The sequence below is a fragment of the Ictidomys tridecemlineatus genome, chromosome 4, assembly GCF_052094955.1.
Source record: "Ictidomys tridecemlineatus isolate mIctTri1 chromosome 4, mIctTri1.hap1, whole genome shotgun sequence".
NCBI lineage: Eukaryota > Metazoa > Chordata > Mammalia > Rodentia > Sciuridae > Ictidomys > Ictidomys tridecemlineatus.
Genome location: NC_135480.1, coordinates 823,474 through 838,868, shown reverse-complemented (window position 1 = coordinate 838,868; position 15,395 = coordinate 823,474). Strand labels below are relative to the sequence as shown.

General features: G+C 57.1%; 1 protein-coding gene across 1 annotated transcript; it reads left to right on the top strand.

The window, feature by feature from the left end:
• Positions 1-10,891: 10,891 nt before the first annotated feature.
• Positions 10,892-14,844, top strand: LOC144377461 (uncharacterized). Its single transcript, XM_078048864.1, is given in 5 exon segments — positions 10,892-11,149; positions 11,425-11,666; positions 12,988-13,124; positions 13,857-14,344; positions 14,347-14,844. Coding segments are annotated over 5 exon segments (1,485 nt in total). The 3' UTR covers positions 14,707-14,844.
• Positions 14,845-15,395: the final 551 nt, after the last annotated feature.

The following is a 15,395-nucleotide window of genomic DNA, read 5'->3' as shown; positions in this document are numbered from 1 at the left end:
CTTGCACCTCTCACACCTGCCCCTAAAAGACACCATCCTGTTTCCCATTCCTACAGGTCCCTGGACCTCACTTACCTCTGTGAGTTCCACACTGTCCACCCCACCTCCCACACCAACTACACAGATCATCAGCAGCCCATCCAGACAAGAGGTCCCCTCGGAAGAGTCCGAAACTAGTTCAATGGACACTCGTCTTTCAAACGCCATAGTAAGGGCCCCTGGACCCTCCTACACCTCACCACTGAAGACTACGTCCACGAGTGCCTCCCACAGGTCCTTCATCAGTGCCACAACGTCCCCTGCCTCCCTGACACACATCACCTCCTCCAAACAACCACAAAACACCTCATCTATGTCCACCAACATCACAACCACACCCAACAATACACAAACTAAGAGCCCTGGGGCCCAGACCTCCTCTACCACTCACACCAGGACACAAACCCCACAGACCTCTCAGTCTCCAAACACCACGTCTGTCTCCACCACTGTCCACACCTCCTTTCACCTCTCAGACCTGCCCCTACAAAACACCATCCTGTTTCCCATTCCTACAGGTCCCTGGACCTCACTTACCTCTGTGAGTTCCACACTGTCCACCCCACCTCCCACACCAACTACACAGACCATCAGCAGCCCATCCAGAACAGAGGTCCCCTCGGAAAAGTCCGAAACTAGTTCAATGGACACTCGTCTTTCAAACGCCACAGTAAGGGCCCCTGGACCCTCGTACACCTCACCACTGAAGACTACGTCCACCAGTGCCTCCCACAGGTCCTTCATGAGTCCCACAACGTCCCCTGCCTCCCTGGCACACCTCACCTCCTCCGCACAACCTCAAAACACCTTATCTCTGTCCACCAACATCACAACCACACCCAACAATACACTAACTAAGAGCCCTGGGGTCCAGACCTCCTCTACCACTCACACCAGGACACAAAAACCACAGACCTCTCAGTCTCCAAATACCACCTCTGTCTCCACCACTGTCCACACCTCCTTTCACCTCTCAGACCTGCCCCTACAAAACACCATCCTGTTTCCCATTCCTACAGGTCCCTGGACCTCACTTACCTCTGTGAGTTCCACACTGTCCACCCCACCTCCCACACCAACTACACAGACCATCAGCAGCCCATCCAGACCAGAGGTCCCCTCGGAAGAGTCCGAAACTAGTTCAATGGACACTCGTCTTTCAAACGCCACAGTAAGGGCCCCTGGACCCTCCTACACCTCACCACTGAAGACTACGTCCACCAGTGCCTCCCACAGGTCCTTCATGAGTGCCACAACGTCCCCTGCCTCCCTGACACACCTCACCTCCTCCACACAACCTCAAAACACCTCATCTCTGTCCACCAACATGACAACCACACCCAACAATACACAAACTAAGAGCCCTGGGGCCCAGACCTCCTCTACCACTCACACCAGGACACAAACCCCACAGACCTCTCAGTCTCCAAACACCACGTCTGTCTCCACCACTGTCCACACCTCCTTTCACCTCTCACACCTGCCCCCAAAAGACACCATCCTGTTTCCCATTCCTACAGGTCCCTGGACCTCACTTACCTCTGTGAGTTCCACACTGTCCACCCCACCTCCCACACCAACTACACAGACCATCAGCAGCCCATCCAGACCAGAGGTCCCCTCGGAAGAGTCCGAAACTAGTTCAATGGACACTGGTCTTTCAAACGCCATAGTAAGGGCCCCTGGACCCTCCTACACCTCACCCCTGAAGACTACGTCCACGAGTGCTTCCCACAGGTCCTTCATCAGTGCCACAACGTCCCCTGCCTCCCTGACACACATCACCTCCTCCGCACAACCCAAAAACACCTCATCTCTGTCCACCAACATTACAACCACACCCAACAATACACTAACTAAGAGCCCTGGGGCCCAGACCTCCTCTACCACTCACACCAGGACACAAACCCCACAGACCTCTCAGTCTCCAAACACCACGTCTGTCTCCACCACTGTCCACACCTCCTTTCACCTCTCACACCTGCCCCCAAAAGACACCATCCTGTTTCCCATTCCTACAGGTCCCTGGACCTCACTTACCTCTGTGAGTTCCACAATGTCCACCCCACCTCCCACACCAACTACACAGACCATCAGCAGCCCATCCAGACCAGAGGTCCCCTCGGAAGAGTCCGAAACTAGTTCAATGGACACTGGTCTTTCAAACACCATAGTAAGGGCCCCTGGACCCTCCTACACCTCACCCCTGAAGACTACGTCCACGAGTGCCTCCCACAGGTCCTTCATGAGTCCCACAACGTCCCCTGCCTCACTGACACACCTCACCTCCTCCGCGCAACCCCAAAACACCTCATCTCTGTCCACGAACATCACAACCACACCCAACAATACACTAACTAAGAGCCCTGGGGTCCAGACCTCCTCTACCACTCACACCAGGACACAAACCCCACAGACCTCTCAGTCTCCAAACACCACGTCTGTCTCCACCACTGTCCACACCTCCTTTCACCTCTCAGACCTGCCCCTACAAAACACCATCCTGTTTCCCATTCCTACAGGTCCCTGGACCTCACTTACCTCTGTGAGTTCCACAATGTCCACCCCACCTCCCACACCAACTACACAGACCATCAGCAGCCCATCCAGACCAGAGGTCCCCTCGGAAGAGTCCGAAACTAGTTCAATGGACACTGGTCTTTCAAACACCATAGTAAGGGCCCCTGGACCCTCGTACACCTCATCCCTGAAGACTACGTCCACGAGTGCCTCCCACAGGTCCTTCATGAGTGCCACAACGTCCCCTGCCTCCCTGACACACCTCACCTCCTCCACACAACCACAAAACACCTCATCTCTGTCCACGAACATCACAACCACACCCAACAATACACTAACTAAGAGCCCTGGGGTCCAGACCTCCTCTACCACTCACACCAGGACACAAACCCCACAGACCTCTCAGTCTCCAAACACCACGTCTGTCTCCACCACTGTCCACACCTCCTTTCACCTCTCACACCTGCCCCCAAAAGACACCATCCTGTTTCCCATTCCTACAGGTCCCTGGACCTCACTTACCTCTGTGAGTTCCACACTGTCCACCCCACCTCCCACACCAACTACACAGACCATCAGCAGCCCATCCAGACCAGAGGTCCCCTCGGAAGAGTCCGAAACTACTTCAATGGACACTGGTCTTTCAAACGCCATAGTAAGGGCCCCTGGACCCTCCTACACCTCACCCCTGAAGACTACGTCCACCAGTGCCTCCCACAGGTCCTTCATGAGTGCCACAACGTCCCCTGCCTCCCTGACACACCTCACCTCCTCCGCGCAACCCCAAAACACCTCATCTCTGTCCACCAACATGACAACCACACCCAACAATACACAAACTAAGAGCCCTGGGGTCCAGACCTCCTCTACCACTCACACCAGGACACAAACCCCACAGACCTCTCAGTCTCCAAACACCACGTCTGCCTCCACCACTGTCCACACCTCCTTTCACCTCTCACACCTGCCCCTAAAAGACACCATCCTGTTTCCCATTCCTACAGGTCCCTGGACCTCACTTACCTCTGTGAGTTCCACACTGTCCACTCCACCTCCCACACCAACTACACAGACCATCAGCAGCCCATCCAGACCAGAGGTCCCCTCGGAAGAGTCCGAAACTAGTTCAATGGACACTGGTCTTTCAAACCCCATAGTAAGGGCCCGTGGACCCTCGTACACCTCACCACTGAAGACTACGTCCACCAGTGCCTCCCATAGCTCATTGTTTACTCCCAGACTCTCCCCTGCCTCTCGGTCACATCTTTCCCCCTCTCTACACCAGGAGTCCACATCACCTCTGTCTATCCACAGCATGCCCCCAACCATGAATTCACACACTAGAGGTCCTGTTTCCCACACCTCCTCTGCTACTCATACCCGTTCACGAATGCCGCGGGCCACTCAGTCTTCATACACCACCTCTGCCTCCACCACTTCCCTCCCTTCTGTACCCCTCAAACTAACATCCCTCAAGACCCCCAGTGCATTTTCAGATCCTTCAGGTAAAGGGACCTCACTAAACTATCTGGTCTTCACATCGTCCATATTCTATCTTAAAGCACCTTCTCAAAGCCTCAGCAGGACAACCAGCCAAGAATTACCTTGGGGAACCTCCACCCCAAAACCAAAAAACTCCAGTCTTTCAACCACAACCATTCAGGCCACGGGACACCCCCGCACGGCACCACTTAAGACCCTGTATTCCAAGGCCTCCACACACGCCCACAGCTCAGTCAGCACTTCCAGAACTTCACCTACTCCCCTGTCACACCCTTGGTCCACTCCATTCCAGGAATCCACCTCAGCTTTAGCCACCACCAAGACAAAAACTGAAAGGCCTGTGGTACTCACCTCCTTGGGCACTCAGAGCAGTCCACCAATCCCAGAGAACCTTGACTCTTCACACACCATGGACACCTTCGCCACTGCCCGCCCCTCAGTGACCCTCACAGGAACTTCCCTCAAGACCACCAAGAGGTCACCAGCTTCGCCTGGGCCCCAAACCACACACACCTCTATGTTTCCCAATTTCTCCACACTCTCAATGAAACAGAGCCCGATCAACCTTTCTAGCCCAGAAGTCCCCTCCGAAAATTCTGACTCTAGTTCAATGGACACCAGTCTTTCAAATACAGTGGTCAGGGCCACTGGACCAACCTACACTGCAGCACTAATTGCTATGTCTACCAGTGCCTCCAACAGTGCCTTCCTCACCTCCCAGACAACCCCTGCCTCCCTGCCACAACCTTCCTCCTCCCCACAGCCCACATCCACATCACGCCTCCCCACGAACATCATCCCCCAAACCCGCCCTGCCCCTCTATCCTTCCCGTCCTTCAGTCAGTACGTGAAATCGACATCACCTTTTGCCACCACCATCACAAAAACCAGGAAAACCATGCCACGCAACTCCTGGGACCTTCACCCCACTCAACAAATCCCACTGACCCCTGAGCCTTCATACTCCGACTCGGCCTCCACAATTGCCAACCCAGTCAAGGGCCTCACCAGAACAGTTCTATACAACAGCAGCCTACTCACACTTCCTGCTGATGCCCAGACCTCACCCACCTCTCTGGTCTCCACACTGTACACCCTCCCTCCCACTCAAACTTCTCAGAGTCTCACCAGCCCATTGAGCCCACCAGTACGAAGAGGAACCTCCTCCCCAAGGCCTGTGGGCTCAGGTCTTTCAAACACAACTCTACAGGCCCCTGGACCCACAAACGCTGCACCACTGAGGACCACTTCTACCAGTGCCTCCAGACTCACCCACATCTCAGGGAGCACTTGCAGAACATTCCGTGCCACACCGTCATATCCTTGGTCAGCTCCATACCTGAAATCCACGTTAGCTGCAGCCACTACCCTCACACAAAAGGGGAGCCTCGTGACAAACAACTCCTTGGCCACTCATAACACTCCGCAAATTCAGTGGGCCTCTCAGTCCTCATATAATGCATCTGCCTCCACAAACACTCACCCTTATGTTGCCGGCACAAAAACGACCCACCAGACCACCAGCAGGTTTCCGACACCAACTATTCCCGATACCTCACTTATGACTCTGACTCCCACACTGTCAACCTCCACTCTCACACTAAATTCTCAGAGCCCCAGAAGCCCACTTAAAATAGAAGGGCTATGGGGCACCTCAACCCCAAGACACATGGGTTTCAATCTTACAACCACAGTGGGCAAGGGCACGGGATCATCAAAAACTCCATCACCAAACACCACGACAACCCAGGCTTCCACACAAGCCAAAGGTACGCTGAGCACGCTTCCAACCTCACCTGACCTGCTATCATTCCCACTGAACACTCCATATGAAACCACCACATCACCTATTGCCACCAACATGAGACACAGCCAGAGTCCCGCTGCACACACACCCGTGTCGCCGCCCAGCACTCCACACATGCCACGGACCTCTCAGGTTTCACACACCTCTTCTGCCTCCACCACTGCTAACCCGTCCCTTCACCTCACAGCGACGCCCCTCAAGACCAGCAGCCCATTTCCACCTCCCACTACTGCCCACTCCTCCCTAACTTCACTGCCTTCCATACTGTCCAGTGGCTCTCTCACACCAAATTCTAAAAACCTCAACAGCCCATTCACCTCACAAGTGCCCTGCAGCACCTCCTCCCTGAGGTCACGGAGCTCCAGTCTCTCCACGACGACCATCCAGGACACTGGACCCACAAACACTACACCACAGGTGACGACGTCCACCAGGACCACGACACGACCCAACATTCTCGTCACCAATTCTACATACTATACTGCACCTCGGTCATTCCCATCGACAACTGCGCACTCGAAAACCAAATTAGTATTGACCACCATTGAAAAGAACACCAAGAAAACAATGGCACTCACCAATGCGGCACTTCTCAGCACTCAACAAATCCCATCCACCTCTCACTCCTTCTATACCACGTCTGCCTCCACCACAGCCCGCCCTTCCATCCACCTCACGAAAACGTCCCTCAAGACCAGCAGCACATTCCCGACTCCCACTGGGCCCCAGACCTCACCTACGTCTCTGCTTTCCACACTGTCCACTCTCTCTCTCACACCAACTTCTCAGACCCTCAACCCACAATCCAGTACAGAGGTCCGCTCTGTAAGCTCCCACCCAAGTTCAGTGACGCCCACCCTTTCAACCACAGTGGTCAGGGCCACTGGACCCACCTACACCTCTCCCCTGATCACTACGTCTACCAGTGCCTCCCACAGGTCCTTCCTCACTTCCACAACCTCCCCTGCCTCCCTGTCACACCTTTCCTCCTCCCCACATCCCAAACCCACATCACCCCTGTCCACCAACATCACACCCACACCCACCAATACACAAACGGGGACCCCGGTGGCCCACACCTCCTCTGCCACTCACACCAGTACACAAACCTCACGGACCTCGCAGTCTTCAAACACCGCGTCTGCCTCCAACACGGCCCACCCTTCCGTTCCCCTCCCAGGAACATCCGTCCAGATCACCAGCGCATATCCAACTCCACCCGGTGCCCAGACCTCACTGACCTCTCGGGCTTCCCCACTGTCCACCCGTTCTCTCACACCAACTCCTCAGAGCCTCAGCAGCCCATCCAGCCCAGAAGTGCTTTGGAGCACCTCCACCCCAAGGTACATTGGTTCCAGTCCTACAACCACAACCCTCAAGCCCACGGGACCTACAGCCACTCTACCACGGATGACCACATCTACCAGGGCCTCCACACAGGCCCCCAAATCCATCAGCACGTTCAGGACCTCTCCTGCCCCTCTCCCACACCCTACGTCCACTCCGCACACAAGATCCACATTACCTACTGCCACCATCAGCACACAAACATGGAGCCCTGAGACGCTCACCTCCGTGTCCCCTCACACCACTCCACACCTGCCATGGACCTCTCAGGCTTCACACACCTCGTCTGTCTCCACCACTGCTCACACGTCCCTTCACCTCACACCTACGACCCTCAAGACCACCAGCCCATATCCATCACCTACTACTCCCAACACCTCTCCTTCCCGCCTGGTTACCACACCGTCCCCTGGCTCTCTCACCCCATCTTCTCAGAGCATCCCCAGCACGTCCAGCCCTGAAGGTCCCTGGAGCACCTCCTCCCCGAGGTCAACGGGCTCCGGTCTTTCAACCACAACAGTCAAGGCCTCTGGACCCACAAGCACTGCACCACTGGTAACCACATCTGCCAGGGCCACTACACGAGCCAACCTCTCCGTCGCCACTTCCAGATCCTCCACTGCACCTCTCTCCTTCCCATCAACCACTACTTACTTGAAAAGCACTTTACCTCCTGCCACCAGCATCACCCAAACCATGAGCGCGATGGCACTCACCTCCGGGACAATTCTCAGCACTCAACAAATCCCATCCACCTCTCACTCCTTCTACACCACGTCTGCCTCCACCACGGCCCGCCCTTCCATCCACCTCACGGGAACGTCCCTCAAGACCAGCAGCACATTCCCGACTCCCACTGGGCCCCAGACCTCACCTACGTCTCTGCTTTCCACACTCTCCACTACCCCTCTCACACCAACTTCTCAGACCCTCAACCCACAATCCAGTACAGAGGTCCGCTCTGTAAGCTCCCACCCAAGTTCAGTGACCCCCACCCTTTCAACCACCGTGGTCAGGGCCACTGGACCCACCTACACCTCTCCCCTGATCACTACGGCTACCAGTGCCTCCCACAGGTCCTTCCTCACTTCCACAACCTCCCCTGCCTCCCTGTCACACCTTTCCTCCTCCCCACATCCCAAACCCACATCACCCCTGTCCACCAACATCACACCCACACCCACCAATACACAAACGGGGACCCCGGTGGCCCACACCTCCTCTGCCACTCACACCAGTACACAAACCTCACGGACCTCGCAGTCTTCAAACACCGCGTCTGCCTCCAACACGGCCCACCCTTCCGTTCCCCTCCCAGGAACATCCGTCCAGATCACCAGCGCATATCCAACTCCACCCGGTGCCCAGACCGCACTGACCTCTCGGGCTTCCCCACTGTCCACCCGTTCTCTCACACCAACTCCTCAGAGCCTCAGCAGCCCATCCAGCCCAGAAGTGCTTTGGAGCACCTCCACCCCAAGGTACATTGGTTCCAGTCCTACAACCACAACCCTCAAGCCCACAGGACCTACAGCCACTCTACCACGGATGACCACATCTACCAGGGCCTCCACACAGGCCCCCAAATCCATCAGCACGTTCAGGACCTCTCCTGCCCCTCTCCCACACCCTACGTCCACTCCGCACACTAAATACACATTACCTACTGCCACCATCAGCACACAAACATGGAGCCCTGAGACGCTCACCTCCGTGTCCCCTCACACCACTCCACACCTGCCATGGACCTCTCAGGCTTCACACACCTCGTCTGTCTCCACCACTGCTCACACGTCCCTTCACCTCACACCTACGACCCTCAAGACCACCAGCCCATATCCATCACCTACTACTCCCAACACCTCTCCTTCCCGCCTGGTTACCACACCGTCCCCTGGCCCTCTCACCCCATCTTCTCAGAGCATCCCCAGCACGTCCAGCCCTGAAGGTCCCTGGAGCACCTCCTCCCCGAGGTCAACGGGCTCCGGTCTTTCAACCACAACAGTCAAGGCCTCTGGACCCACAAGCACTGCACCACTGGTAACCACATCTGCCAGGGCCACTACACGAGCCAACCTCTCCGTCGCCACTTCCAGATCCTCCACTGCACCTCTCTCCTTCCCATCAACCACTACTTACTTGAAAAGCACTTTACCTCCTGCCACCAGCATCACCCAAACCATGAGCGCGATGGCACTCACCTCCGGGACAATTCTCAGCACTCAACAAATCCCATCCACCTCTCACTCCTTCTACACCACGTCTGCCTCCACCACGGCCCGCCCTTCCATCCACCTCACGGGAACGTCCCTCAAGACCAGCAGCACATTCCCGACTCCCACTGGGCCCCAGACCTCACCTACGTCTCTGCTTTCCACACTCTCCACTACCCCTCTCACACCAACTTCTCAGACCCTCAACCCACAATCCAGTACAGAGGTCCGCTCTGTAAGCTCCCACCCAAGTTCAGTGACCCCCACCCTTTCAACCACCGTGGTCAGGGCCACTGGACCCACCTACACCTCTCCCCTGATCACTACGGCTACCAGTGCCTCCCACAGGTCCTTCCTCACTTCCACAACCTCCCCTGCCTCCCTGTCACACCTTTCCTCCTCCCCACATCCCAAACCCACATCACCCCTGTCCACCAACATCACACCCACACCCACCAATACACAAACGGGGACCCCGGTGGCCCACACCTCCTCTGCCACTCACACCAGTACACAAACCTCACGGACCTCGCAGTCTTCAAACACCGCGTCTGCCTCCAACACGGCCCACCCTTCCGTTCCCCTCCCAGGAACATCCGTCCAGATCACCAGCGCATATCCAACTCCACCCGGTGCCCAGACCGCACTGACCTCTCGGGCTTCCCCACTGTCCACCCGTTCTCTCACACCAACTCCTCAGAGCCTCAGCAGCCCATCCAGCCCAGAAGTGCTTTGGAGCACCTCCACCCCAAGGTACATTGGTTCCAGTCCTACAACCACAACCCTCAAGCCCACAGGACCTACAGCCACTCTACCACGGATGACCACATCTACCAGGGCCTCCACACAGGCCCCCAAATCCATCAGCACGTTCAGGACCTCTCCTGCCCCTCTCCCACACCCTACGTCCACTCCGCACACTAAATACACATTACCTACTGCCACCATCAGCACACAAACATGGAGCCCTGAGACGCTCACCTCCGTGTCCCCTCACACCACTCCACACCTGCCATGGACCTCTCAGGCTTCACACACCTCGTCTGTCTCCACCACTGCTCACACGTCCCTTCACCTCACACCTACGACCCTCAAGACCACCAGCCCATATCCATCACCTACTACTCCCAACACCTCTCCTTCCCGCCTGGTTACCACACCGTCCCCTGGCCCTCTCACCCCATCTTCTCAGAGCATCCCCAGCACGTCCAGCCCTGAAGGTCCCTGGAGCACCTCCTCCCCGAGGTCAACGGGCTCCGGTCTTTCAACCACAACAGTCAAGGCCTCTGGACCCACAAGCACTGCACCACTGGTAACCACATCTGCCAGGGCCACTACACGAGCCAACCTCTCCGTCGCCACTTCCAGATCCTCCACTGCACCTCTCTCCTTCCCATCAACCACTACTTACTTGAAAAGCACTTTACCTCCTGCCACCAGCATCACCCAAACCATGAGCGCGATGGCACTCACCTCCGGGACAATTCTCAGCACTCAACAAATCCCATCCACCTCTCACTCCTTCTACACCACGTCTGCCTCCACCACGGCCCGCCCTTCCATCCACCTCACGGGAACGTCCCTCAAGACCAGCAGCACATTCCCGACTCCCACTGGGCCCCAGACCTCACCTACGTCTCTGCTTTCCACACTCTCCACTACCCCTCTCACACCAACTTCTCAGACCCTCAACCCACAATCCAGTACAGAGGTCCGCTCTGTAAGCTCCCACCCAAGTTCAGTGACCCCCACCCTTTCAACCACCGTGGTCAGGGCCACTGGACCCACCTACACCTCTCCCCTGATCACTACGGCTACCAGTGCCTCCCACAGGTCCTTCCTCACTTCCACAACCTCCCCTGCCTCCCTGTCACACCTTTCCTCCTCCCCACATCCCAAACCCACATCACCCCTGTCCACCAACATCACACCCACACCCACCAATACACAAACGGGGACCCCGGTGGCCCACACCTCCTCTGCCACTCACACCAGTACACAAACCTCACGGACCTCGCAGTCTTCAAACACCGCGTCTGCCTCCAACACTGCCCACCCTTCCGTTCCCCTCCCAGGAACATCCGTCCAGATCACCAGCGCATATCCAACTCCACCCGGTGCCCAGACCGCACTGACCTCTCGGGCTTCCCCACTGTCCACCCGTTCTCTCACACCACTCCTCAGAGCCTCAGCAGCCCATCCAGCCCAGAAGTGCTTTGGAGCACCTCCACCCCAAGGTACATTGGTTCAGTCCTACAACCACAACCCTCAAGCCCACAGGACCTACAGCCACTCTACCACGGATGACCACATCTACCAGGGCCTCCACACAGGCCCCCAAATCCATCAGCACGTTCAGGACCTCTCCTGCCCCTCTCCCACACCCTACGTCCACTCCGCACACTAAATACACATTACCTACTGCCACCATCAGCACACAAACATGGAGCCCTGAGACGCTCACCTCCGTGTCCCCTCACACCACTCCACACCTGCCATGGACCTCTCAGGCTTCACACACCTCGTCTGTCTCCACCACTGCTCACACGTCCCTTCACCTCACACCTACGACCCTCAAGACCACCAGCCCATATCCATCACCTACTACTCCCAACACCTCTCCTTCCCGCCTGGTTACCACACCGTCCCCTGGCCCTCTCACCCCATCTTCTCAGAGCATCCCCAGCACGTCCAGCCCTGAAGGTCCCTGGAGCACCTCCTCCCCGAGGTCAACGGGCTCCGGTCTTTCAACCACAACAGTCAAGGCCTCTGGACCCACAAGCACTGCACCACTGGTAACCACATCTGCCAGGGCCACTACACGAGCCAACCTCTCCGTCGCCACTTCCAGATCCTCCACTGCACCTCTCTCCTTCCCATCAACCACTACTTACTTGAAAAGCACTTTACCTCCTGCCACCAGCATCACGCAAACCATGAGCGCGATGGCACTCACCTCCGGGACAATTCTCAGCACTCAACAAATCCCATCCACCTCTCACTCCTTCTACACCACGTCTGCCTCCACCACGGCCCGCCCTTCCATGCACCTCACGGGAACGTCCCTCAAGACCAGCAGCACATTCCCGAATCCCACTGGGCCCCAGACCTCACCTACGTCTCTGCTTTCCACACTCTCCACTACCCCTCTCACACCAACTTCTCAGACCCTCAACCCACAATCCAGTACAGAGGTCCACTCTGAAAGCTCCCACCCAAGTTCAGTGACCCCCACCCTTTCAACCACAGTGGTCAGGGCCACTGGACCCACCTACACCTCTCCCCTGATCACTACGGCTACCAGTGCCTCCCACAGGTCCTTCCTCACTTCCACAACCTCCCCTGCCTCCCTGTCACACCTTTCCTCCTCCCCACATCCCAAACCCACATCACCCCTGTCCACCAACATCACACCCACACCCACCAATACACAAACGGGGACCCCGGTGGCCCACACCTCCTCTGCCACTCACACCAGTACACAAACCTCACGGACCTCGCAGTCTTCAAACACCGCGTCTGCCTCCAACACGGCCCACCCTTCCGTTCCCCTCCCAGGAACATCCGTCCAGATCACCAGCGCATATCCAACTCCACCCGGTGCCCAGACCTCACTGACCTCTCGGGCTTCCCCACTGTCCACCCGTTCTCTCACACCAACTCCTCAGAGCCTCAGCAGCCCATCCAGCCCAGAAGTGCTTTGGAGCACCTCCACCCCAAGGTACATTGGTTCCAGTCCTACAACCACAACCTCAAGCCCACGGGACTTACAGCCACTCTACCACGGATGACCACATCTACCAGGGCCTCCACACAGGCCCCCAAATCCATCAGCACGTTCAGGACCTCTCCTGCCCATCTCCCCACACCCTACGTCCCACTCCGCATACAAGATCCACATTACCTACTGCCACCATCAGCACACAAACATGGAGCCCTGAGACGCTCACCTCCGTGTCCACTCACACCACTCCACACCTGCCATGGACCTCTCAGGCTTCACACACCTCGTCTGTCTCCACCACTGCTCACACGTCCCTTCACCTCACACCTACGACCCTCAAGACCACCAGCCCATATCCATCACCTACTACTCCCAACACCTCTCCTTCCCGCCTGGTTACCACACCGTCCCCTGGCCCTCTCACCCCATCTTCTCAGAGCATCCCCAGCACGTCCAGCCCTGAAGGTCCTTGGAGCACCTCCTCCCCGAGGTCTACGGGCTCCAGTCTTTCAACCACAACAGTCAAGGCCTCTGGACCCACAAGCACTGCACCACTGGTAACCACATCTGCCAGGGCCACTACACGAGCCAACCTCTCCGTCGCCACTTCCAGATCCTCCACTGCACCTCTCTCCTTCCCATCAACCACTACTTACTTGAAAAGCACTTTACCTCCTGCCACCAGCATCACGCAAACCATGAGCGCGATGGCACTCACCTCCGGGACAATTCTCAGCACTCAACAAATCCCATCCACCTCTCACTCCTTCTACACCACGTCTGCCTCCACCACGGCCCACCCTTCCATCCACCTCACGGGGAACGTCCCTCAAGACCAGCAGCACATTCCCGACTCCCACTGGGCCCCAGACCTCACCTACGTCTCTGCTTTCCACACTGTCCACCCTCTCTCTCACACCAGCTTCTCAGACCCTCAACCCACAATCCAGTACAGAGGTCCACTCTGTAAGCTCCCACCCAAGTTCAGTGACCCCCACCCTTTCAACCACCGTGGTCAGGGCCACTGGACCCACCTACACCTCTCCCCTGATCACTACGGCTACCAGTGCCTCCCACAGGTCCTTCCTCACTTCCACAACCTCCCCTGCCTCCCTGTCACACCTTTCCTCCTCCCCACATCCCAAACCCACATCACCCCTGTCCACCAACATCACACCCACACCCACCAATACACAACGGGGACCCCGGTGGCCCACACCTCCTCTGCCACTCACACCAGTACACAAACCTCACGGACCTCGCAGTCTTCAAACACCGCGTCTGCCTCCAACACGGCCCACCCTTCCGTTCCCCTCCCAGGAACATCCGTCCAGATCACCAGCGCATATCCAACTCCACCCGGTGCCCAGACCTCACTGACCTCTCGGGCTTCCCCACTGTCCACCCGTTCTCTCACACCAACTCCTCAGAGCCTCAGCAGCCCATCCAGCCCAGAAGTGCTTTGGAGCACCTCCACCCCAAGGTACATTGGTTCCAGTCCTACAACCACAACCCTCAAGCCACGGGACCTACAGCCACTCTACCACGGATGACCACATCTACCAGGGCCTCCACACAGGCCCCCAAATCCATCAGCACGTTCAGGACCTCTCCTGCCCCTCTCCCACACCCCACGTCCACTCCGCACACTAAATACACATTACCTACTGCCACCATCAGCACACAAACATGGAGCCCTGAGACGCTCACCTCCGTGTCCCCTCACACCACTCCACACCTGCCATGGACCTCTCAGGCTTCACACACCTCGTCTGTCTCCACCACTGCTCACACGTCCCTTCACCTCACACCTACGACCCTCAAGACCACCAGCCCATATCCATCACCTACTACTCCCAACACCTCTCCTTCCCGCCTGGTTACCACACCGTCCCCTGGCCCTCTCACCCCATCTTCTCAGAGCATCCCCAGCACGTCCAGCCCTGAAGGTCCTTGGAGCACCTCCTCCCCGAGGTCTACGGGCTCCGGTCTTTCAACCACAACAGTCAAGGCCTCTGGACCACAAGCACTGCACCACTGGTAACCACATCTGCCAGGGCCACTACACGAGCCAACCTCTCCGTCGCCACTTCCAGATCCTCCACTGCACCTCTCTCCTTCCCATCAACCACTACTTACTTGAAAAGCACTTTACCTCCTGCCACCAGCATCACCCAAACCATGAGCACGATGGCACTCACCTCCGGGACAATTCTCAGCACTCAACAAATCCCATCCACCT